This window comes from Chlorocebus sabaeus, chromosome X (assembly GCF_047675955.1).
Source record: "Chlorocebus sabaeus isolate Y175 chromosome X, mChlSab1.0.hap1, whole genome shotgun sequence".
NCBI classification, from domain to species: domain Eukaryota; kingdom Metazoa; phylum Chordata; class Mammalia; order Primates; family Cercopithecidae; genus Chlorocebus; species Chlorocebus sabaeus.
Window position 1 is genome coordinate 111223994 of NC_132933.1, and position 27585 is coordinate 111251578.

General features: G+C 39.5%; 1 protein-coding gene across 11 annotated transcripts in view; it reads left to right on the plus strand.

Annotated features, from left to right (window-relative positions):
* The window catches only part of CASK (calcium/calmodulin dependent serine protein kinase), a 401324-nt gene that overhangs the window by 315811 nt on the left and 57928 nt on the right, over positions 1-27585 (plus strand). For all 11 annotated transcript variants that reach the window (XM_037992948.2, XM_037992954.2, XM_037992955.2 and 8 more), the window contains 3 exons: positions 11941-12018; positions 15154-15234; positions 22790-22978. In XM_037992948.2, the coding sequence (XP_037848876.1) occupies positions 11941-12018; positions 15154-15234; positions 22790-22978 (348 nt within the window). The remainder of the gene's footprint in view (positions 1-11940; positions 12019-15153; positions 15235-22789; positions 22979-27585) is intronic.

Sequence of the window (27585 nt, forward strand, 5' to 3'; positions counted from 1 at the left end):
TTAGAATTTACTCTAGAATACCAAGAATAATGAATCAGCTTGTCACCAGTACCAGTGTTACCCACTGAGTGCCATTCTCTTTTTATGACACCATGATCAACTTTACCAAAAGGCAAAGGAATTTGCAGAAAGCCTTCAAAGTACAACAAGCACTGATTCTTCTTTATGCTATTCTCAAGGAAAGGAGGGGTTTCCCCCTAGAAAGGAATGTGATAAGCTCAGTTAAAGAATGTTCAATGGAGTGGCTTGCAGCATTCATAATCCAAGAACATAGCTGTTTTCTTCTCTTTGTGGCCCTTCAAACATTATCTCATAAGACTCTTCTGCCAGACTGCCTTTGTGTTATTCTCTTTAAATTTTTCATGACAGAAATTCATTTTTGCCACAGCTACACCAAGTACAAATGCTTGGTGTTTACCTATGCAAAATAAAAATGCTAGCAAAAGCCAAAAATCATTAAATAAAATATTATCTGACACACCTAATGTAACATAAATGTTATCTTTTAAAGCAGCACATTAATAATGGTATGTTCATTTAATGTAAATATCATTTAACTCTTGTAGTTGCTTAAGAAGAGCCAAGCTAGGAAATGTGATTTTAACACTTTAAAAAAATAGAAAGGAAATTAATATCATAGTGAAAATTTCTCATAGTTGGGCAAGCTCTTGTATCTGATACTAAAAAGTACCGTATTTCAGATTTTATTAAAACAAAATAAAATCTGCCTGTATTATATCATATAACTGGTTTTTTTTTCCTCATGCTTTCTTTTGCTCAAGAATAGGCATTATGATTTGTGTTTTACAGGGCTTAATTTTAGAGTTATTTGCCCACTTGAAAAAGGCATAGAGAACAGTCAAGCTAGGTCATCTGAGGCGAGTGTTTTGAGTTTCTCAGAAATAGCTGCCACTGACCAGAAATCTGCCACACTGGCCTATGTTGTTAGGCCACCAAAGGCACAGTCTTCTTGGATTGAACTAGGAGGTCAAGCAAGTCTTAATTTCTTGAATTCAAAAATAAATCCCTGTAAGTGCAATGTTCTAATAAGATTAGAACAAAAGCAGCCCTGTATACAGACAAATAAAACCTAAACAAAACAAGGGCCTCCTTAGAGGTTCTTTTGCTGTCAAGATCCAAAGGATTTTTGCAGCTTTTTCAGGAAATCTTGTATTGGCCCAGATGTACTGATTTTTTAATTGCCTTTTTTGCTGACAGAAGAAAACGTTAATAATGGATTTAGAGCAGCATATTACTAGGCCAGCTGCACTCCTTCTTGCACCTTCAAGTAAGGATATATTCTCCGTCATGATTTTACTAAAACTTGATTTAAGCTAGCATTTCACTGCTAAGCTATTAAACTAAAGCTGGAACACCAAACTCAAGAGCATCCAGGAACATTCTTACTGGCCACTAAATACAGTAAGCAGTTGTCCATTACACGTCCATCTTCAACTTGAGTTATGTAGTACAAACTGGGCCATGGTATTGGGAGCAGCCCTGAACCTTAGTCCAGGGAAAATCTAAATTCCAGGGTGGAACTCTTGCTCCTTGATTTCAGTGACTAGATTTAGGAATTTACACACTTTTTAAGATGAGAAACAAATTTAGTTTAAGATTTATGAAATCTTCAAAATGAATGAAATGAATCTTCAAATGAATTACCTTCAAATAAATGGAGTTTGCTATCTCCATGCAGATAGTCATCTGTATGACTATTATTTGAGTGCTTGCAACTATTTAAAATAAACTAATTTTTAGAAATTTTGTAGAATATAAAATTTCAAGAAAAACAATTTTTGGTGCAGGTAGAAGAGGCATTCTTTGTACCTCAAAAAAGAAAAATGGCCTGAGTGATTTTGATTTCTTTTTGTAACTTGTAATATCCCAGTGGTACAAAATTGTGTTTAGATTTGTAAGAAAAACAGGTTATAGAAGTTCTTCCAGCCAGGTGCCGTGGCTCACGCCTGTAATCCTAACACTTTGGGAGGCCGAGGTGGGTGGATCACCTGAGGTCAGGAGTTCAAGACCAGCCTGTCCAACATGGTGAAACCCCGTCTCTACTAAAAAAATAAAATAAAATAAAATACAAAAATTAGCCGGGAGTGGTGGTGCGTGCCTGTAATCCCATCTACTCAGAAGGCTAAGACAGGAGAATCACTTGAACCCCGGAGGCAGAGGTTGCAGTAAGCCAAGATCGCGCCATTGCACTCCATCCTAGGTGACAGAGCGAGACTCTGTCTCAAAAAAAAAAACAAAAAGAAAGAAAAAAAGTTCTGCCTAGTGTTTAATTGTAGCTCCTTAAGTTTTTGAAAATGCCATTTTAAATTTTGCAATGTTTCTTTCACGCTTACGTTGCCCATCATGCATGCAATCTTTAGGCCCCTGCTAAATACACTGCTGTTCTCCAAGCTTGAACTACATCTTTAATGATGTGCAGCTTCGACCTTCCAGGCTCAGGCAATCCTCCCACCTCAGCCCCCCAAGTAGCTGGGTTTATAGGAGTGCGCCACCACGCCTGGCTAATTTTTGTATTTTTTGTAGAGACGAGGTTTCCACATGTGGCCCAGACTGGTCTCAAACGCCTATCCTCAAGCTATCTGCCCACCTCGGCCTCCCAAGGTGCTGGGATGACAGATGCAAGCCACTGCACCTGGCCTCAACAAGTTTATATGTAAACTTGAGCAAGAAAAATAGATTTTTAGATCTTACAAAGTTTTCTGTGATCTCCAACTTCAGAAAATCAGCTCCAGTACAGTAATTGAATATCAGTTCCCTGTGTTTCAATATTAAATCAGCTTTCCCTAATATTTTGCTGGATTTCAAATGTATATGAGAAAATACCTGTTATGTATTGATGGCTGATCTGCTCAGTTCACTGAAAAGATGTGACATTGGAACTTTGTTCCTATTTATCCACATAATTCACAGAAACTGTGAAGAAAGTTCTTAATAAGATAGTCTGTGTTTCCAGAAGAAGTTATTTCAGTGTTCATTATTGCTACACAGTGTAATTCTGTGCACACTGTTATTATCTGTTTTATTAGGATCATCACAGACACATGCATTAAATACTTTGCAGCTAAATATTTGACTCTTGCAAACTTTAATTCTTTTCCAGCAGGAAACTTCTTCAGTATCTATAAGTGATAAGATGATGGTTGCTAGTGAACACCAGTGTTCTTTGCAACCCTACAAGCCTATGCCTACAGTATAGTTGCAAAAGTTATAAACTTGTCCAAACCAATATACATTCTGGTCCTTAGATTTGGTTTTCTCTGTGCAAAAAAAAGTGGGACATACAACTCAATGATAATTTTTTTTTTTTTGAGACGGAGTCTCGCTCTGTGGCCCAGGCTGGGGTGCAGTGGCCGGATCTCAGCTCACTGCAAGCTCCGCCTCCTGGGTTCACGCCATTCTCCTGCCTCAGCCTCCAGAGTAGCTGGGACTACGGGTGCCTGCCACCTCGCCCGGCTAGTTTTTTGTATTTTTAGTAGAGACGGGGTTTCACCGTGTTAGCCAGGATGATCTCGATCTCCTGACCTCGTGATCCACCCGCCTCAGCCTCCCAAAGTGCTGGGATTACAGAATGATAATTATTTTATAGCTTCTTACCATGCATTTCATTTTAAATGTTGATCTTGATAAATACTGCACATAAACTATGAGCCAAACAAAGGTTTCTATTTGAGAACTAAGAAATCAGAAGATAATGTGATATAATGGAGTATGATAAAAAGTGAAACTTGATTTAGTGCTTTGAATGTAAATAAAAGGTGACATATTAACCGATTTCATCATTCTTATGTTTGAAAGTACAGTCTCAGGAGATTTGAATTTAATATCACCACCAAGTTTATTCTGCTTCATTTGAAACAACCCATGTCAAATGTAGAATGTGGTCTCTTTACGGAACTGTGGCAACACTTCCTAAGACAGAAAGATGAATGAAGCGTGTCAGCGTAGCTATGTGTGGTCATATCTGACTCAGTGCCAGAGATTTGCAGAGAGCAGGCCTATCTGTGAGTGAGACAATATGAGACAGTCTGTTTCCCTTGCAGCTGTTCACATTTCCTTATTTTGCCCTGGTGTTGTATGTGTGTGGTTTTTTGTTTTTGTTTTTGTTTTTGTTTTTTTAAATAAAAAGAGCTGAATTTGCATAATGGTAATTTCATTAGAAAAAGAGAGTAAACAAGGCTGGGCGCAGTGGCTCAGGCCTGTAATCCCAGCACTTTGGGAGGCCAAGACAGGTGGATCATGAGGTCAGGAGATTGAGACCATCCTGCCTAACACGGCAAAACTCCGTCTTTACTAAAAATACGAAAAAAAAAAATTAGCCAGGCCTGGTGGTGGGCGCCTGTAGTCCCAGCTACTCAGGAGGCTGAGGCAGGAGAATGGCATGAACCCATGAGGTGGAGGTTGCAGTGAGCCGAGATCGCGCCACTGCACTCCAGCCTGGGTGACAGAGCGAGACTCTGTCTCAAAAAAAAAAAGAAAAAGAAAAGAAAAAGAAAGTAAACAGTAACAGATTCATTCTTGTTTTCCCTCTGGGGATAATTTATTAACATTCTTCCTTCTCTCTTCCTCCCCCTTCACACCTCAGCTTTACAAATATACTTGATATCTTCAAATTTCAGGAAAGCAAATAGCAAGAGGAAATACATTTTGTCATTCCAATATACCTTGAATTTAAAAGCTTCTAGAGCAGGCATTCACAAACTATGACTCTTGGGCCAAATCCAGCTGGCCACCTGTTTTTTGTAAATAAAGTTTTATTGGAACACTGCCATGCTCATTCATTTATGGATTATTAACAGCCGCCCTCACACAACACAACAGGGTTTAGTGGCTGTGACAGAGACCATATGGCCTGCAAAGCCTAAAATATTTCCTATCTTGCCAGGATAGGATTAGGATCCTGACATTCTATTTTTTTCTTTTTTTTTTTTTTTTTCTTGAGACAGTCTCTCTCTGTTGCCCAGGCTGGAGTGCAATGGCATGATCTCGGCTCACTGCAACCTCCGCCTCTCAGGTTCAAGCGATCCTCTCGCCTCAGCTACCCTAGTAGCTGGGACTACAGGCGTGCACCACCACACCCGGCTAAGTTTTGTATTTTTAGTAGAGAGGGGTTTCATCATGTTGGCCAGGCTAGTCTCGAACTCTTCACCTCAGGTGAGAATCCTGACATTCTTTAACATGGCAAGGCTTGTAATTGATTAGCTAATAGTTTTCAAATCATATTGAGTGTATTTTTTCCCTACAGCCTATAAATAGAATTTTATACAGCTTTTTTCCCAAGTATTTGCCAAAGATCTCTCCCTGGCACAAGGTACTGTGTATTACTGAATTCTAGTAACAAGCTGAGGAGATCTGGATGAGAGAAAGGACAGCATATCAGCAGGGCAGGGTCAGGTCCCTGCTACTCTGGCTGTATGACCCTGACCATGACACTTCACCTGACTGGAACTCAGCTTTTGACTTTTTAAAATGGAGGAGTTGAATCATGTTGACACCTAAGGTCTCCTCTTTTTTTTTTTTTTTTTTTTTTTGTACCCCAAACAGAGTCTCATTCTGTCACCCAGGCTGGAGTGCAGTGGCACAATCACAGTTCACTCATCCTGGGCTCAGGGAATCCGCCCACCTCCCCCTCTTGAGTAGCTGGGACTACAGGCAGTCACCACCACACCCAGCAAAGTTTTTTATTTTTTGTAGAGGCAGTCTCATTATCTTGCCGAGGTTGGTGTTGAATTCCTGGGCTTAAGTGATCTTCCTACCTCGTATGGCCTCCCCAAGTGCCAGGATTACAGGCATGAACCACCACATCTAGCCCTAAGGTCTCTTTTACCTTGAAAATTGTATAAAGTAAGTCAGACTTGAAAGATACAAAAGAAAGAATTAAATATAGTCAAAACATATTTCTTAATTTTGAGGGAAAGTTTTTAACTGCACATGTAGGATCGAAGAGAAATAATATCTGGTTCCTAAAGAAACAAGCTGAAATAAATACTCCTGATGTGTTTATTTTGTTATTCTGAATTTTTTAAAAATCTGCTTACAATTTCTATGTACTAGTCCAAATATAATACTTGTTTTTTCTAGAGGAAGCATTTCTTAAACACTGCTGTGTACTCAGCCTCATGCTAGGGGCTGTTACCTAATGTCAGAGAACCCGAGTCTGGTCGTGGGAAAGAAAAAGAACCACTTAAACAGCATGTTCTATAATAATGTACCTCAGACATTCAGTTCCCTCTTGGCTGTTGATGCCCTTGGGGTGGCAGACACCCCGGGGTTGGCTCTGTCCTGAGTTGCAGACGTGTGGTTTCTGCATCGCCAGTATACTCAGCACCTGGTCTCAGAAACATGTTCTCGTCGCCTGACCCCAGGGGTTACCACATAGCTTTTTACTTCTGAGTCCTCTTGTCCTCCTGGGCAGGGCTGCATCCAGATGGCTCCAGCCAGGCTGCCTTGTGCAGTGTCTCCTTGACTCATGGGAAACACACACATGCTTAACTCAACATATGCTACAAGCATGGTCTGCCCCAGGTGGCCTCCAGCCATGAAAGAGGCAGGCACCAGTCTCTTTTTGCTTAGGACCCCAAATGCTACATGTCAAGCTGTCCCAAGGACTCTCTCACACACAGAGATCCTTCCTAGTGTACCAAAGTTGGCCTATAAGTTGCTACAACTCAGTAAGCATCCCTCCAGAGAATGAGATAGTGAGCTCTTCTGGCTGGCACCTCCAGTGTCTAATGTGTGGTTCTTTTGGGGCATCTACCATCCTTCACTTTGTATGAGGGAGGGTGCAATCCCCTCTCCTTTCTTCCCCAACAAGAATGAGAAGGAAATAATCAAATACTTGCTCTTCTTAGTCCTGTGACTCCTACAAATCCCAGACTCCTGCCTCTATAGGCAGAATGAGGGGTCCTGGGGTGAATGTGGAAAGGCCATTTTGACTGCCTTTCAGCAAGCCCTGGAGAAGTGGTCTAGCAGCTTCATAGCAGGTTCAGTGCCATTTACTTCTTCTTGGCCTTAGCTTTGGGCTTTAGTTGAAAGTCCAAGACTACTGTTAAGGTCCCAAGTAACATTTTATATATTCTTTATATATGATGGAATGGGGGGTGGGTAAAGGGTAAGAAAGACAAGCTGCAGTCTTCCTTTGTTCTCAAAATCCAGCTACCTCTCATTTGCCCCAGACCTTGGCAAAACTCTACCTAGATTTGAAATTTGAGTCCTGCATATCCTTGCAGGCAGCATATAGTATGCAGATGACCCACGAGAATGAGAAATCCAAAAGCACTATGTTTCTAACTACTGTTTTTAAACACTTTAATGTTACATCGCATTCGAACTTTTTTCCATTGATGACTTTATTTACCTGCTTTGCCATATTTCTCAAATGCTTTGTATATGCTATGGATATCACTAAAGTATTTTAAGTCTCTAAGACAAAAATATAGAAGTTGGTGGGGAGAAATGAAGGTTGACATATTATGCATATACATCAAGATAGTCTCCAACTTCGGGTTGCCCACTGAGATCATTGCCAGTTGATAATTGCTGGTGACCAAACTACTTACTCTCAGGTCTCCAAAGGGATGAATCCTTCATACATTTCTGGGCCTTTGGTTATACAGATTTTTGGAATTTGTGAGCTCTTTGAAGACAGGAACTCTCATCTTTTTCATCTCTGTATCCCTAGTACATAGAACCCCACATTTTAGTACATAGTAAGACTTCAATAAATACTGAGTGGATAGGTATGTGAATGAACCAACAAAGGGTCACTTCTCTCTGACAGTGACAAAATAAGCCCATTCCTCACTCCCTCCTCCTTCAGTTCTTGCTTGCCCTTTTGGTTGATGAACCGACAGCTGAGATTCACAGTGTATTCTTTGCCACATGGACACCATCCTCTCTATCCTGTGGCTGGCTTGACAGGTGCAGTTTCTAGGACTTGAGAGCTGCAGTTTTCAGAAGAAGCAGAGCCCAATGCCCCCACCTCAGGTAGAAGCCCCATCTTTTAATTCCTTCCCATTGTATCTGCCTTTCAGATTAAGCATCCCACCTCCCCCTTACTCCCCCCTGCCACTACTTCCACTGAACTTTAGGTGAATTTAATTTAATTTAGGTGATTCAACTGGATCAGACCAGACCAAATGTATGGAATAAAATTTGGTCTGAACATATTCCTTGGAGCAGTGCCTTAAAAGAGATTCCAGGCACTTGTGTGCCATCTATGAAGTTGTACGGATAGAACAGCAGTTCTCACTTGACCACTCTGTGCCTCATTTTTCTCATCTTAAAGTGGGGTAACCAACTGCATAGGATTGTTTGAAGTTAAATGAATGAGTATATGTTAAGAGCTTAGACTAGTAACGATCATCTAGTAAGTGCTCAGTAAAAGTAGTAATTACCATTGTTGCTATTAAGTAGTAGTACTATTAGTACTCTCAAAAGTTAGCACTGGACATAAGATTTTCAAATACCTAAGGAGTTTATTAAAGCACAGATTTCTGGACCTCCTTCTTAAATTCTGATGTAGTAGGTCTGAAGGGGAGTCCAGGAATCTATGTTTCATAAGTACTACATCTGATTCTGCCACACATTCTTAAGAAATTACAGATATAAGACCTAAGCAACTGTATTTGACATAGTAAGACCAGGCCAAAAATTGTCTCCAATTTGGGGAGTTGTGGGATTATTTTTTCTTTATGAGAAAAATTGATGTCCATTTATTAAATGTTTAAATAGAAACAAACCATAATCATAGTTGAAAATGTTGAAGATAGTAGTCCTTGATCAAGAAAAAGGCAAAACTTAGTTTATCATGGAATTAGATATTATAAAGTGATAGTGCTATCAACTTGTAAAGCCTCAAATTAAATTTGCTTTCTTTTCCTCAAACATGTTTGAGATTTTTTTTTATTTTAATTTTTTTCGAGACAAAGTCTTGCTCTGTCACGCAGGCTAGAGTGCAGTGATGCGATCATAGCTCACTGTAGCCTTGACCTTCTGAGCTCAAGCAATCCTCCTGCCTCAGCCTCCCGAGTAGCTGGGAATACAGGCATATGCCACCATGCCTGGCTAATTTTTGTATTTCTTTTGCAGAGACAGGGTTTTGCCATGCTGCCCGGGCTGTTCTCCAACTCCTGGGCTCAAGCAGTCTGCCTGCCTCAGCCTCCCAAAGTGCTGGGATTACAGGTGTGAGCCACTGCACCCAGCCGGGTTTGAGATTTTATAAAAATATTGTTATGTATTCACTTAGATTATTTAAACTTTCCTTGATAATTAATATTATGACACATCAGGTGATGACTAAATGTGTTTTTAAAGTGTTATGTATTTTTTTAATTGTGATAACAACACTTAACAGGAGCTCTACCCTCTCAACAAATTTTGAAGTGCACAATACAGTATTGTTGGCCGGGCACGGTGGCTCTAGCCTGTAATCCCAACACTTTGGGAGGCCGAGGCGGGCAGATCACAAGGTTAGGAGTTAGAGACCAGCCTGGCCAACATGGTGAAACGCCATCTCTACTTAAAATACAAAAAAATTAGCCGGGCATGGTGGCACGTGCCTGTAATCCCAGCTACTCAGGAGCCTGAGGCAGGAGAATCACTTGAACCCAGGAAGCAGAGGCTGCAGTGAGCCGAGATTGAACCACTGCACTCCAGCCTGGGAGACAAAGCAAGACTCCATCTCAAGAAAAAAAAAAAAAAACAAAGTGCACAATACAGTATTGTTAATGATAGACACAATGTTGTACAGCAGATCACTAGAACGTACTCATCTTGCAAATGTAATGTAGTGTGTGTGTGTGTGTGTTTCATGGTTTCCTAGTTTTTTTTGGTTTTGCATTTTGTTTGGGTTTGGGTGGTGATTTTTTGTTGTTTTACTATTTTTATTGCATGCGTGCAGTGCAATTCATTTTTATAGGCTAGTCTGGAAACCTAATCACTATTTATAACATTATTTTTGTGGGAAAATATGATCCCAATTACAACATTGACATTTCTTTAGAGATGGAAAGCATTCAGAAGATGGAGACTGCCCACATATATTTTACAGGGATTTGGGCAAACTTTAGTGGACCAGCCACAAATCACCAGTTCCCTAAAATGTTAATATAATGTTTTAAATAGAGCAGCATTTTGCTAGTCTACTTATACTATTTATTTAATCTCTGATTTAGTAGTGCTTTCTTAATTAATACATCATTTAAAAAATTGTCCCTGCTCTATCTTCACATTGCTTTTGTTAGGCATTTTTATGTATGATGTGGCCCAAATATTTACAAGTCATAAAAACTTATCTTGCATCAGTATAAACAAATCTGACTGTAATCTGAAGAATGTTTACAGTCAGTATTTCACTTCTCAACTAGCATTGGTGTACAGAGTAGGTGAAGAAAAAAAAAAAAAAGAACAAAACTGACAACAAAAATCTCCACCTATTTTAGAGAAGTTAGGAAATAGAAGTGTTCACACCAGCTGAGGTCATCTTTAACTTTTCACTTTTCAAAGCAGACTGTTGACTATGAAACATTTTATTTGAGGTAGAAATTAATATTTTAATTGTATTTCTAAACTACAGAGATTTTTCTCTAAAGAATTAAATGGGCCGGGCGCGGTGGCTCACGCCTGTAATCCCAGCACTTTGGGAGGCTGAGGCGGGCGGATCACAAGGTCAAGAGATCGAGACCATTGTGAAACCCCGTCTCTACTAAAAATACAAAAAATTAGCCGGGCGCGGTGGCGGGCGCCTGTAGTCCCAGCTACTTGGAGGCTGAGGCAGGAGAATGGCGTGAACCCGGGAGGCGGAGCTTGCAGTGAGCCGAGATCGCGCCACTGCACTCCAGCCTGGGCGACAGAGCGACTCTGTCTCAAAAAAAATAAAATAAAATAAGAATTAAATGTATGTTCTTCAGAAAGCTGAACTTTGGATCATTTAGGTTTGTGGAATTTTAGAAATATATTTAGGTTTGTGGAATTTTAGAAATATATTTAGTTTCTTTTTTTTTTTTTTGGAGACAGAGTCTTGCTCTGTTGCCCAGGCGGGAGTGCAATGGGGTGATCTCGGCTCACTGCAACCTCTACGCCTCAGGTTCAAATGATTCTCCTGCCTCAGCCTCCCGAGTAGTTGGAGTTACAGGCGCCCACCACCACGCCTGGCAATTTTTTTTGTATTTTTAGTAGAGACGGGGTTTCGCCATGTTGATCAGGCTGGTCTCGAACTCCTGACCTCAGGTGATCCGCCCACTTTGGCCTCCCAAAGTTCTGAGATTATAGGCATGAGCCATCGCGCCCAGCGTATATTTACTCTCTTTTCAGCGTCTTCTCCACCCTGACGTTGCAGAGTCAAAAGAAAAAAAGTTTATGTCCTTGACTTCCTGCTGAAGGATACCACTGATTCTGTTAATGAACAGCCCTAGTAAAACAACCATAAACCTTTGTGAGAACATTCCTTCCTAGAAGGAGTTGGGTTTGCCCTTTCCCAAGATTTAGGTTTCTGTGAAAATTCTTCCAGACGTGCCTTGGCCAGAAAGCATTCTTTCATTTTACTCCGTATAGACGTGCCTTGGCCAGAAAGCATTCTTTCATTTTACTCCGTATTCAGGCTATTGAAAATTCCTTCTGTCAGATGAAACAAACTCTGTGATTGAGGAAATATTGACGAATTTTAAATGACAAGGAAATTGCCACATTGACAGAATTTTGGTCCATCTATTTAAAGGCGATTTTTTGAAAAGATATGCATGAGACTCATATTCTGACAAGTTTCACGGAACAATTCAGAGGTTATTACCAAGAGGATCCCACTGAAATCATCAGCCTGCCTTTTTAAAAGGAAAATATTGTTTAGTGAAATAATAAATACGAAGCTCTGAATTTTAGCAAAGAATTGTGAGTGTTTACTGGATTTCCTTCTTTGCTTTTTAGCTGTATGACAAAATAAACACAAAGTCTTCACCACAAATCAGGAATCCTCCAAGTGATGCAGTACAGAGAGCCAAAGAGGTAAGTGATGTATTTTATAGAAGTATTTGGCGTCATCATATTTGCTACCTTTATTGAAGACATTTCTGTTGCGCATTAAGAGGCAGTTTCCCTGGAGTCACAATTTGACTCATTATATTCAGATTTAGTATTTCTAAGTTTATTACTGAACATACAGAAAAGAAAAAAAGATCTCTGCAGCAATATTGCCTAGATTTCTAGTTCTGGTTCTGCAATGTAAACTTGAATACATTACCATCAATTTTACTTCTCTTTTTCTGTTTTTTAAAAAAGAAAGTTATTTTACAACACTTGGTGGAAATAGACATGCTATAAAAATTTGAGTTGCTTTTTGAAGGTGGTAATGTTTGAAAGTTAATTAAATTTCTGTAGCAATTAAATATACTGAGTTTAAAGAAGTCATTTTTGTAAATTGTCAATGTATGTGGCTATATCTGTCACAAAGTTTTAAAAACCTATTTATGATAGAAACATGACATTGCAGAAAGTTTGGAAAATAAAAATAGATCCATAATCTCATCACCCTAACACAGTAGTTTCCATTTTTATATATCGTTTTCCAGTCACTCTCGATTTGCATATAAATTTTTTATAGTTGTAATCAAAATGTGTCTTTTTTTAACCTACCGTTATATAATAAGCATATTTCCATGTTTCTACTTGATCTTTACAAATATAACTTCTAATGACTGTAATATTTTTCTTTGCTGTTATTAAAGTATAACATATTAGCAATTCTCCCATTGTTAGACACATAGGTTTTTTTTTCTTTTCATTTTTTGATCATGTCAGTCTTTGTGCAAATAAACATTTTTCTTTTAGAAAAATTATTTCTTATAAAGTGAAATTAAGTGAAAGACTATGAAGGACACAGTCCCTTCCCTACCAGATTTTAAACACAAAGTCTGTACTGGAACATAGTGTATGTTTACTGAGAAATGAGACCCAGGCAGTGGAGGCCGCCCGGCCTGCCCACTTGGTCAGGACTAGCTTGGAGGAATTGTCTCTGACTTCGCCTCCGAGGGCTCATAGAAGGAAATTAAGGTATCACTGATAGAGGCATGAATCACCACCCTGTCTTCACAGTACGCGGATAGAAACAGAGACTCTGGGGACAATTCTTTGGCTCAAATGGACAATGAAAACCTGCTGGTTTTCCCCTAGCCCTGCTTATGTGGAAATACCACACCTCTGTATTTAAAAATAAACTAGGAGAGGAGCAAGGACCCAGAGAGAGTGTGTGGTTTCGTCCTCTCATTTCACTAGTAGAAAAACTCAGAGCCTAAAATACACCAAGGGTAATTGGTTTATCATCTTGAAACAATATGAATTAACAGCATAACCAGCACTCTAATGAACAGGGTATTTGGATAAGAAAGTTCTGTCATTTTTGCTTGTTTGTTTTTTCTTCCCTGAGGCAGTAGTTGAATAGCACAGAACATTCTAGTTATGATGCTAAAATCTAAGGCTCGGGCCATGTGACCTCACAACATCCCCTCCTGCCCCAGTAGGAAGCTTTTGTATGGTTTTCACAGGTTGAGGTGAGAGTCCTCCTGGATGAGTGGTGGTATGCTCCTGCCATCCAGTTGTGCTGAAGCAATCCTTGATTGGCTTGATGGTTGGAATTCAGTTGAGTGTAATGCAAACCTCTCTGAATCCAGCCGTCTGCAGTTAGAATAGCAGCAGGTGTTTACTCAGAAAAAGAACAGAGGCTTTTTCATGGGTTCGTGTCCCATAAATAAACAGGTAAACTCCATCCTGGTGGTAAAGGAGAACTTTTGAAAACAATTTTATTTGAACACAACCATTTTTACCTGTGCAGAAAAATGTTAATAACTAATTAGTGAAGAAAATTTGAGTGGAAAGAAAAAATAAGGCTTTAAAAAATTGTTCTCTTAGGCTCCCTGGCATTTAACCCTAAGAGCCATTAGCAGAGGCATGGCTTTCTCTATGTGGGCAGATGACTATGGGGAATAACATTGATCTGGCAGGCATTTTTGCATTTTCTACATTACTTAAAGAAAAATTACTTGTGTATTCTTAATTAAGTAGTCTAATTAATTAGTACTGTTCTTGAAATCATTTTTATTTGTGCCAGTGTCATTTTGACATTTCTAAAGGGAACTGGCAGTGCTGTTAATATAAAAGAAAACTTCTTTTTTTTTTTTTTTTTGAGACGGAGTCTCGCTCTGTCGCCCAGGCTGGAGTGCAGTGGCGCAATCTCGGCTCACTGCAAGCTCCGCCTCCCGGGTTCACGCCATTCTCCTGCCTCAGCCTCCCGAGTAGCTGGGACTACAGGCGCCCGCCACTGCGCCCGGCTAATTTTTTTTTTGTATTTTTAGTAGAGACGGGGTTTCACCATGGTCTCGATCTCCTGACCTTGTGATCCGCCCGCCTCGGCCTCCCAAAGTGCTGGGATTACAGGCGTGAGCCACCGCGCCCGGCAAGAAAACTTCTTATTAACTTTTTGTCCATATTGATTTTTATGGTGAGTTTGGAAAAAGATATTCAGAGATATTCTTCCGTTAAGTTTCATAAATCTGTAATAAATATATGTTGCAGGCTTGTCATTTTGTATTTTTCAATAACCTTTTAGGTTATAGTTGACAGACCTAAAACAATTTGCTTCATTTTTATTACCATCAATACTGTTCTTCTATGTATTAATGACATTTGAATAAAATGAAAAGTTTTTCAAAATAATTGTTTTGCCTGCCATAAAAATCCATTCATAATTTTTAACTTAAAAGAATTTAACATTATGTAAATCTTTTTTTTTTTTTTTTTTTTTTTTTGAGGCGGAGTTTCGCTCTGTCGCCCAGGCTGGAGTGCAGTGGCCGGATCTCAGCTCACTGCAAGCTCCGCCTCCCGGGTTCACGCCATTCTCCTGCCTCAGCCTCCCGAGTAGCTGGGACTACAGGCGCCCGCCACCTCGCCCGGCTAGATTTTTGTATTTTTTAGTAGAGACGGGGTTTCACCGGGTTAGCCAGGATGGTCTTGATCTCCTGACCTCGTGATCCGCCCGTCTCGGCCTCCCAAAGTGCTGGGATTACAGGCTTGAGCCACCGCGCCCGGCCCACATTATGTAAATCTTGTATCATGTTTGTAATATTACATATCTTGTTTATTTTTTAGGTATTGGAAGAAATTTCATGTTATCCTGAGAATAACGACGCAAAGGAACTAAAGCGTATTTTAACACAACCTCATTTCATGGTAAGTAATAATTAAACTTCCATAGAACTGAAACCTCACTTTCAAAAGAAGTTTTTAAACTACCCTCATAAAATGTAGCCAGCTTCATCTCATACATTTTTATCCATATCATATGAGACTACTAAGATTACAATACCAGGTAATACCAAATATTTTAAGATTCTTTTGTTTACTTTGTGTCACAACCGTAAAGATACTCTTGGTGAAGTGGCTTTTCAGGGACTATACTCATCAGACAAGGGATTTTCTTTCTTATGGGATAGTCCTTTAGTCACTGGAATTGTTTATGTTACTTAAACCACAAAGAACTAAAATTAGAGACAGTTTTCAATAATAAAGAATTGTCGGCCGGGCGCGGTGGCTCAAGCCTGTAATCCCAGCACTTTGGGAGGCCTAGACGGGCGGATCACGAGGTCAGGAGATCGAGACCATCCTGGCTAACACAGTGAAACCCTGTCTCTACTAAAAAATACAAAAAACTAGCCGGGCGAGGTGGCGGGCGCCTGTAGTCCCAGCTACTCGGGAGGCTGAGGCAGGAGAATGGCGTAAATCCGGGAGGCGGAGCTTGCAGTAAGCCGAGATCTGGCCACTGCACTCCAGTCTGGGCGACAGAGCGAGACTCCGCCTCAAAAAAAAAGAAAAAAAGAAAAAAAAAAAGAATTGTCTGAATCTAGGTGATTATGAGAAGAATTACATCTCTTTTGACAATGCAAAACTGCTGCACTTTCTTGGTTCATTTCTACTATATGGAAAATGGGGATAACACCTGTATTTAGCCAAATTTAAAGCTAAATAACTAAACAAAGCTCAAAATAGATAAGATACTTTTCTGTGGAAAAAGGTCCATGCTTATCTACCTAACTGCAATACAAAAACACAATTACAGATGGAAATTCATGTTGAATATACCATTTTAAAAGCATTAACCACATCAGTTTATGTGGAAAAATATGTGAAAAGTGGAAAATTTACCTCACTGCCCTTTGGGAGAAAATCTGACTTAAAAGCCTTGTTCTTATTACTACTATTGCAGATGATACTTTGAATTTTTATTTATGTATTTACTTTTGAGATAGAGTCTCACCCTGTCACCCAGGATGAAGTGCAGTGGCGCGATCTCAGCTCACTGCAGTCTCTGCCTCCCAGGTTCAAGCAGTTCTCCTGCCTAAGCCTCCCGAGTAGCTCGGATTGCAGGCATGCACCACAACACCTGGATAATTGTTGTATTTTTAGTAGAGACGGGGTTTTACCATGTTGGCCAGGTTGGTCTAGAGCTCCTGACCTTACCTCCGACCTCAGCCTCCCAAAGTTCTGGGATTACAGGCATGAGCCACCATGCCTGGCCACAGGTGACACTTCTAAAATAATAGTAACAGTATAATATGTGTATCAAAGCAATTGCCTGTGAGTTATTATATATATGCTATTTTATGATAGTGTTTCTAAACCTTTAACCAAGTTATTGAAATAATTTTTTTTTCCTCAAAGTAACTACCTGGAAAGAAGGAATCACCATATTCATCCTTCCTAACTCTCCCACCCAAGCATTAAAGGCTGAATTCAAGTATAATCCCTGAGAGTATTTGACTTTATCCTATGATAACAGCACTGTCCAATGAATTACCATTAGGATACAGGTTCTAATGCCTGTGGATGAGTGCATTTTTACAACCTAGGTGCATAAAAACAGAACTTCGTTCAAATCTCACCTCTGTTGTCAAGATCTCTTGTAACCTCTCTACACTTCTCTTGGACTTTCTCTTCTCTAACTGTTTTCCACTTGTTTGTATTCACCTGCATAACATTCTCATGCTTTCTGGCCTGCCAGAGCAGGTCCCTTCCTGGTGAATGAGCCAGGGCAATTTTTCTTTGTCCTTCCATATCCCGGCCCAATTTTGTTGTTCTCATTGAGCTTATGATCTCATTTAGTCATTGTGATTATCTCTATTTCACAGAGCAGGAAAATAAAGAAACTATGTGCTTTGTTAATAATCCTCAAATTTGATGAATCACAAATATCTGCAGTAAAATTACCGTTAATATTATCTTGTTCACTGTTCCATGCGTATGTGCTGTGTTTCCCCAGATTATAATTCATTCCCTTTTAAACAGCAAGTCTTCTATAGTAGGGGTCTCCAACCCCTGGGCCACTACCAGTACCCATCCGTGGCCTGTTAGGAACCAGGCCGCACAACAGGAGGTGAGCAGCAGGCCAGCAAGCATTACCACCTGTGTCCCCCTCCTGTCAGATCAGCCTAGGCATTAGATTCTCATAGAAGCGGGAACCCTATAGTGAACTGTGCATGCGAGGGATCTAGGTCGCATACTCCTTATGAGAATGTAATGCCTGATGATCTGAGGTAGAACAGTTTCATCCCAAAACCATCCCCTGACCTCTGTCCCCCACCCCCACCCACCCTGCCACCATCTGTGGAAAAATTATCTTCCACAAAATGGGTCCCTGGTGCCAAAAAGGTTGGAGACCACTGTTCTATAGTATAAAAGTGGTTAAAGCTGTGAATTCAGATGACCTGGGGTTGAACTCCATCCTTGCCACCCTAACTTTATGAACTCTGACTCGTGGAGTCAGAATAAGAATTAAGTAGCTGATATATCTACTGTGCGTAGCACAATGCTTGACATATGCTTAATGCCTAATAGATGTTATCTAATACCTATTATTAGTTGCTCCATAGTATCTATCATTTATAGGGCACATAGTAAGTTATCAGTAAAACCTTGAATGGATTAGGAACTTGCCCATTTTCAGATAGGTTAGCCTCTCCTTGGCTAACTGCTCTGTGCAGTGTTCCATAGCTAGAAACAGATATATAATAAATTTTGGACCAGGCACAGTGGCTTATGCCTGTAATCCCAGCATTTTGGAAGGCCAAGGCAGGAGGACTGCTTGAACCCAAGAGTTAAAGACCAGCCTGGGCAACATAGGGAGACCCTATCTCTACAAAAAATTAAAAATAAACTAGCCAGACATGGTGGCACATGCCTGTAGTCCCAGCTATTTAGGAGGCTGAGGTGGGAGGATCACATGAGCCTGGGAGGTCAGGGCTGAAGTGAGCCATGGTGGCACCACTGCACTTCAGCCTGAGCAACAGAGCAAGACCCTGTCTCAAAAAATAAAAAATAAAAAATGTCAGGCACTGTGACTCATGCTTATAATCCCAGCACTTTGGGAGGCTGAGGAATGAGAGTCATTTGAGGTCAGGAGTTCGAGACCAGCCTGGCCAACATGGTGAAACCTGTCTCTACTAAAAATACAAAAATTAGCCAGGCATGGTGGCGGGTGCCTGTAGTCCCAGCGACTCAGGAGGCTGAGGCAGGAGAATCTCCTGAACGCAGGAGGCAGAGGTTGCGGTGAACTGGGATTGCACCACTGCAGTCCAGCCTGGGAGACAGAGTGAGACTCCATCTAAATAAAAAATAAAAATAAATAAAAGCCTTCCAGGCCAGGCCATTGTAGGGAGTCTACAGTTTTCTCCTGATTGCAGTGGGATGACACTAAGTGATGGCACACAGGAAAATATCTGATCTGTGCTTTGCTGGAGCTGATGTGTAGAGAACGGACTGTAGCGGGGATAAGAGTTTAGGGAGACCAATCGGAAGGCTGTTGTGAGAGGTGATAGAGGCTTGGAGAAAGGTGAGGATGGTAGAACATGGGCAGATGGGGTTTCTGTGTTGGAGATGGTTACATACAAGAGGACTTGCTTATGGTTGGGATATAAGCTGGTGTGATTAAACCCATTTCACAATTCAGAGAGGAAATTGTGCCCTAACAAGGTAAAGAGACTTGCTTAAGGTCACTCACCTAGTCAGTGGCCTCAGTGAGGTTCAAGCCAGATCTTGCTGGCGCCAAAGCCCATGCTCTTAAAAGTCAGTTGATTTAATGCTAATCAGTTTTGTAATAAATTTAAGTTGAGCTCATTGGTCATTCCCAAATAAGCTTATGTGTGGATAATATCTTATGTGGGAAATATAATTCTGAGAGATATATATATACACTATGCTATGTTAAATGAGCTTTTAAATGCTGAGGCTTTCTATCTTATAAGCATTTTTTTAATCATAGTTTCAAAATCTTGGTATTTTTAAAGAAATATTAATAGCTAAGGGGAAATATGTTAATACTTATAATTTTTTTATTATGCCAAGGTTTGGGAGTTATTCTTGGCATATTTATAATTTCAGACTTATTTGCTCAGTCATCCGAATTTTTCTTTGCTTTCTGATTATTATAACATGAGGATTTAACATTGAATTGCCCAACACTGAAAATGCAGCTACTTGTAAATATTTACAGTAACTAAAGGGAGAGGAAATAAGGGTAAATTTAAACAACTTTAAAACTCTGTTTTTTTTGTTTTTGTTTTTGTTTTTTAAGAGACAGGGTCTTGCTCTATTGCCCAGACAGGAGTGCAGTGACACCTTCTTAGCTCACCGTAGCCTTCCTGGGCAAAGCAATCCTCCTGCCTCAGCTTCCCAAGTAGCTGGGACTACAGGCATGCACCACCATGCCTATCTACTTTTTTTTATTTTTTGTAGAGACTGGGGTCTCACTTTGTTGTCCAGACTGGTCTTGAACTCCTGAGCTCAAACAGTCATCCTTCCATGGCCTCCCAAAATGTTGGGATTACAGGCATGAGCTACCACACCTGGCCTAAAATCTGTATCTTTAGAGGTCATCATAAAAGAATATTATCTCACTGATTCCTTTTTTAGTTGTTCCATTTGAAAGGCTGACTTTTTAAAAAGAACATTCCCTTTTCTTGTTGCAGTTGTAAAATATGAAATATTAAATAGTCAGATTTTTTCACTCTAGTCTGATGTTGTTAGTTGTCTTATACATATCCTTACTATAGTACAAAAAGTGAAAGTGTTTTTTTCCTATTACGTGATTGTTACGTATTTAAAACTGACAGCTATTTCAGCTTAGTAACAACTGCTCACTCATATGTCTTAACATATTTGAAGAAAAATGTTCAAATTTTGGTTTCTCTATTTTTTATTTTACATACTCTTTTAAGCTTTTAAAAAGATAGTCTGTAAGTGGCCCCCTTTTTCTGTTTGGATATGAATTAGAACTTTAGGTTAAGTTTCATTTTATGGTAGCAATCATTTACAGTGCCAAATTGTGGTTAATATTGAGTATGACCTTATTTGGTGACATCATTTGAGCATATTTCTTTTAAAGTCCAGTTTGGGTATTATTTTATTATTGTGGGCTTATCCTTCCTTGTAAATAATGCATTAAATACAAATGTTTGCTTATATAATTTAAAAGAATGAGTAGAGGCCTGTAATCCCAGCACTTTGGGAGGCTGGGGTAGGTGAATTGCATGAGCTCAGGAGTTCAAGATCAGCCTGGGCAACATGGCAAAACCCTGTGTCTACAAAAAATACAACAATTATCTGGGTGTGGTAACACATGGCTGTGGTACCAGCTACTCGGGAGGCTGAGGTGGGAGGTTCACTTGAGCCCAAGAGGTCAAGGCTGCAGTGATATGACAAACATAATTTTAGCAAATGAAATGTTCCAGTTTTTATGTTACCGATTTTTGCTTTTTGTCCTAAATCTTAGTTTCTTACGTGACCACAATTAAATCAGAAAAAGAAGGATTTGCCCACATAGCATAGCCTCTATACTTGGGCTCAGGAGTACCAGTACAGGGTGCAGTCAGGGTACTGGTGAGGAAGCCAAGGTCCCCAGGGCCGTCACGGAGCCCTACTTTCAAGCTATGTATTGCTTAGTGCCCCTTGGTGCTCCTCACCCAAATCCCAATTTAGACCAGTCTTCTGAGATTGTGTAAAATATCTGCCATTTCCATTAAAAACCCAACTGTGTATAATATTCAAGGCATATTCTTTACTGGTGACAAATCAGCATTATCTTCTTTATGATTTTACCAGATTGTTAACCATTTTTTTGCCCAGTATGCATGCCTTTAAAATTAAAATAGCCAAGTCATGACTTTTTTAAGCCTTTTAATAACTTAATTTCAGATGCTATGAGTTATATTTTTAAAGCAACTTTAATTGCATTTCATTATCTGCAGATATCTCATTACCACACAGATCACAAATTAAAATAGAACCAAATTTATAGTTAGCACACAAGAAAATATAATCTGTGTAAAGCTCCAGACATTCCGATAGCTATAGATTCTCTTTGAAATAGAAATGTTCAAATATTTATGCTTATTAAAAAGGGTTTATTATGATGGCACAAAAAGTGTGGTCAGTAGAAGGACATTCTTTTTCAGGGAAACAAGGGACATTTTATTGTTGAAGTTCACTAAGCTGACAAATAGAGATGTCAGTACAAAGAAATCACTTTCTCTTTGTTAATAGGCTTTGCAAAAAGAAGTCATAATAATAATTCTCAACTTATTTTTTATTTAAACAAGTGCTCCAAAAAATATAATGAACAAAACAATTTAACATGTTTAGAGTTTGAGTTCCATATCATATGTGATATTTTGGAAGATTACATTTTTAAGGTACATCTGTATATATATTTTTTCTTTTTCTAAATCATATGCTATAAATTATTTTCATCCTTTGAGTTATATAAAAGTGTCATTGTAAGTGCTTTGATGAAAGATATTTGCTCAATACTCCAATTATTGCACCATTTCTTTTTAAATTTGTTTCAATTCCAAGCCCCAGCACAAATTTGCCAACTCTATTTATAGATGATTCTTTTGGCTAATTTTTTTTTTTTTTTTTTGAGACGGAGTCTCTCGCTGTCGCCCAGGCTGGAGTGCAGTGGCCGGATCTCAGCTCACTGCAAGCTCCGCCTCCCGGGTTTGCGCCATTCTCCTGCCTCAGCCTCCCGAGTAGCTGGGACTACAGGCGCCCGCCACCTCGCCCGGCTAGTTTTTTGTATGTTTTAGTAGAGACGGGGTTTCACTGTGTTAGCCAGGATGGTCTCGATCTCCTGACCTCATGATCCGCCCGTCTAGGCCTCCCAAAGTGCTGGGATTACAGGCTTGAGCCACCGCGCCCGGCCCTTTTGGCTAAATTATTTGAAATTGTACCGTCTGCTTTCATTTGAACAAGTTAGTTGATAACACTTCTGACCCAGATAGTCATCAAACACATCTCTTCATTGATTCACTCATTTATTCACTCATGTTTTAAAAAATCTATTTATCATGATTATTTGTCACAAAGAAATTGAGATATAGTTGTATGTCGATATTACATACTTTATGTTCTCTTTAGATGAGTGATACCTTTGAGAGGAAAAGAATGAGATATGTTTATATAATAAATTTGTCGGCCCCATGTCTACAAAAAAAACTTTTAAGAATTAGCCGGGTGTGGTGGCATGCACCTGTGGTCCCAGCTACACAGAATGCTGCAGAGGAAGGATCGCTTGAGCCCAGGAGATGAAGCCTGCAGTGAGCTGAGATCTCACCACTGCACTCCACCCTGGGTGACAGAGTGAGATCCTGTCTCAAAATAAATAAATAACTAAAAATAAATTTCTACTGAAATAGTAATGTTATTAATTTTTTTTTTCTTCATAAAACACTAGGCCTTACTTCAGACACACGACGTAGTGGCACATGAAGTTTACAGTGATGAAGCATTGAGGGTCACACCTCCTCCCACCTCTCCCTACTTAAACGGCGATTCTCCAGAAAGTGCTAACGGAGACATGGATATGGAGAATGTGACCAGAGTTCGGCTGGTACAGTTCCAAAAGAACACAGATGAACCAATGGTAAGTAGGAAAAGAAAATTTTCAATACTCTCATAAAATCCCAGCATGGGTTAGATCAGCTAACTTCAACCTATGCTACTAGGAGTTGGGGAGGGAGGGAAGACATGAATAGTTTTAAAGAAATGTTTCCAGATCTTCAGTTCCCCCCTGCCCTTCTTTTCTAGACTTGTTCTGCCTGACACTGTGTCTTAGGCATGCTGGTTCTCTTTCTCACCTCTCCTTTCACAATTGCCCTTCAACCAAAAAAAGGGGAACATACTGTAACATTCCTCCAGAGTGTAAAAACCTCTGGGGCAGCAAAGAAAGGGACAATTTGACGTATTTGTATTGGTATTGAGAAAGTGAATGTCTAGTAACATTGTAAAAATCATCCTTTTATAAATCTTATAGTTTTCAGATCTTTTGCCGTCAACAAAATTAGATGAAGATTAATTCATGGGGCATTCAAAGAATTGAGTAACATTGCTGAAATGAAATTTCTTCCATTCCCACCTACCCACTTAATATGAATCAGTTTACTCAGTGCTTGGGAGTAGAGCTGGAATAGAATTGATGCTGAACCTTGCCTCATCATTCTCATAGAATTCTCATGGACTGAGAAGATCAAGGAAAGGCTCCTTGATGTTAACTGAACAGAGCAAGGGGAGTGAGGGGAAGCAGGGGGATACCATTCAGGCAAACCAGATAGCACATGTGTAAACCTGGTAAAGGCTCTTATCATAGCTTCCCAATGGAAAGAAGGCACCATGGCTGAACTGCAGACAGCAAGGTGAGTGGCTGGAACAGAATCATACAAGTGTTGGAACACATGTTAAGGATTCTGTTCATTATCTTAAAAACAATGGGAGGCTATTGAAGACTTTCAAGCAGGCTGATAATATCAGATTTTCATTTTAAAAATATCACTCTAAAGAATGTATGAGAGGGGTCAAGAGTGGATGTACAGAAACCAGTTAAGAGGCTGTTACTGCAGTAGCGCAGGGCAGATATGATGGAACTCTGAACTTGAGGGATGGATGTCAAGATGGAAAGAAGTGAACACATTTAAGAAATAATGAAAGAGTAAGTAAAATCAGTAAGCCTTAACAATGGATTGACAATGGGACTGAGGGAGAAGCAAGGATCAAGGACAGCCCTTAAGCTTTAGGTTTCTAAAACTGAATGGACGTTGAGACAGGGAACATCGGATAAGTTCCAAGTTGGAGGAGAAACCATATCTTTACAAGAGGAAAAAAATTCAAATTTACGCATTCATATCTTTTTCCTCAGAGCATAGAAAAGGGATATTAGGATATAGAAAAACAAATTTACCTACTTCTAAAAGTTGCCTTTTAGATTAAGGGAAAAGTTATAAAGCAGTGATTCTATGACCACAATTTTTGGAGAGCCCTCAGCTTAGACATTTCTTGTCCTAATTCTCATTTAGTAATCTTTGCCCGTTATACAGTATTATCTTGCAGCACATGGGGGCATGCAGATCACTTCACCCCTTATGGTACTATCCAGGCAACTCTTTGGCTTAAGAGAGCATAGGCTACAGCAGGTTTTGGGTGTCTTGGGCAAATCACTTCATGTCAGTGGGCCTCAGCTGGCTCATCTCTAAAAGCATAGTTGACTAAATGAATGATCCCCAGGATCCCACCTAGCTCTGAAAGTCTCTGTTTCAAAAAAAAAAAAAGAAAAAAGAAAAAAGAAAGGAAACATAGACTGAATAAAAGCATAAAGCTACATCCCTGAGTTACTTTTCAGAAAGCATAAAATGGTCTTGAGTCTCCCCTGAAAGTCTCCTTCCAAAAGCTCTTCTGCCTTTACTGATCCTAGTGAAGAGGTATATTTCTTCTCCTTTTGATGAGTTTCCATGAAAACAGGAATTATTTTATGTGAAATGTAAAATATATATTTTCAATAATAGAATATAAATCTCTAATACACTTAATACAACTTTATTTGCTTTCTTAGTTGTCTTATTCAAAGCATTATGTTACTGTGCAGGATATTCCTATGTGATGTATTTTGTTTTTCAGACCCTCTACAATGTGTCCATTCCCCAAGGGTGATATACTCCTGTTACACACCTCTGTTTTCCCATTTGTAGCGTCATACTCATAATTATTTTTTTTATTGATTGGGATTCCCATAGTTGCAAGTGACAAAAACCAAGCTTGAACTAGCTTACAAAATCGAGGAAAGGCTTATATAAACAGGGAAAGGCCAGGAGTATAACCTTCCTAATATCCCCCCTCAAGCTGGTAGGTTCAGGAGTAGGCACCTAACCCACGCTATGCCAATCCCTTCCCTAGAATTTGTTAACTTGGGAACAGAGAGAACATGAATCAGCTCCTCTCTACAGAGAAATATTTGGGACCTACAGAATAATAAATGTTAACTACAGTTGGTTTGAGGTGAACTTCCCCTGGCCATGAGAGACCCTTTTTGTCTCATTTGCTACTGTACCTAGCAGAGTGCCTGCCTCATAGTAAGTTCACGTTAATGTTAGTTGAATGAATACATAAATCTATTAGTTTCAAGGGTGGAACCTCTATTGTACTATCATTTCCCTTATGAAATTAGATTTGACTTACACACTAATTCACAGCATTTTTCCAGGAACACTTCTCTTAGTAGCCATACAAGCTGATTGAATATACAAGTTGGAAATGAAACTTGAATATTACAATTGAATCTTAGGACTGGAAACATTTTGATAAACCAGTTTTTCACGTTGCTCGCCTACCACTTCTGAAAACTGCAAAATAGGAACCATGCAAAGTTATAGTTTGTGGAATGGTACAAATTAAGTTTAGAGTATAAAGTCTCAGATATTTTTATCAAGCTTTCCGACAGTGTTATTTTCTAGTGAAAAATAAAAGACACAGTCCCTACCCTTAACTGTCTCAAATTCAAGGCCACTTTTCAGCAAGGGAGCCTGTTAAAAAGTACAGATTTCTGGGCTGCATTCCAGGCCTCCTGAGCTTACATCTAAAGAATGGGTTTAAGAGTCAGCATTATTTAAAATTTCCCTGTGTGATTCTTAGGATTAACCAGATCTAGTGCAAAAAATATGCTTATGAATGCTTGTTTTTTTAAATAGTGGATTATCAGAAAACAAAAAGTGATCTACTCTGTAGAATAGTATTCTGGCATTAAACGTGACTGTAGAACTTTCATTTCTGGCCAAGATAGAGTAACTGGGACCAGATTTATCCTCTCATTTGAAACAACCCAAAATATAAAAAACAAAATCTCATGAAAGAACAGTTTTCAAGACAGTAGACATCAGGCAACTAAGGACAGTGATCTCTTATGAGACAGGAAACAAGGTGACCCATATGAATGCCCCACCATGCTGCCTTCAGAGAGTTTCCAGGCCATAGCACAGGGAGGGGAACTAAGGCAGAGTAGGCAGACTCCCTGAATTGAGGGGACACAGTTGTGAGTCTGGGGAGACCAAAGCAACTAGAGTTCATAGGACAGAGTACTGAAGAGGAGAGAGCTGCACACAGAGAGGACCTCAGATCTGTAGAGGATCTCCCTCAAGTATTCAGCAGAGTATCGATCATTGCATGTCTGATAGGAAACTCCCCAACACTGAGAAACTCCCCAACACTCTCCACTTTGAATGGAGAATAAAAAACATCCAAAAGGATTGGAAGGAACAGCACCTGACACTATCTGTTCCCACCAGTCAGACTAGAAAAATTTCTAATTCGTGGCACATTGTGTAGAGTGCTCAGGGAAATCTTATCTCTGTCATGAGAAGTAATTAGCCACAAACTGACAACTGCTCCAAACCTGCCTAATGGATCATGAAAGCAAGACCTAAAGGATCAAACTATGTCCAAGTAACTGATCTAAGTCTCAGAACAAAACAGAAGAATATTTTTAGGAATACAAAAACATCAAGTATGCAACAAATTCACAATGTCTGACATCTAATCAAAGGTTACTAGGCATGTAAAAAGACCAAAAAGTGTGACCTATAATATGGAGAATAATCAATCAAAAATGACATAGAACTGACAGATAATAGAATTAGCAGGAAAATACACTATGAGATTAATGGCAGATTAGACATTTCAGAAGAGATTAGTGAACTCAAAGACAGAGCAATAAAAACTATCCAAAAGGAAATACAGCAAGAAAAAGAATTTTTAAAGATTAAAAGAGCATGGCTGAGCTGTGGGACAACTTCAGTCAGCCTCATACATGGTTAATTGGAGTTCATGAAGAAGAGAGAGAGGAAAAGAAAGAAGAAATGTTTGAAGAAATAATGACTAAAAACATTCCAAACTTGATGAAAACTATAAACCCACAGATCCAAACACCATGGTAAACCCCAAGCACAAGAAACATGAAGAAAACAATACCAAGGTACGTCATAATCAGACTGCTTAGAACCTATGAAAAAGAGAAAATCTGAGAAACAGAGCAAAAAAAGAAAGAAAGAAAAGAAATTGGGAGACTGAGGTAGGAGAATGGCTTGAGGCTGGTAGGCAGAGGTTGGAGTGAGCCAAGACATCATGCCACCACACTCCAGCCTGGGTGACAGAGCGAGACTCCATCTCAAAAAAAAAAAAAAAAGAAATTTTACACAAAGAGGAACAAAC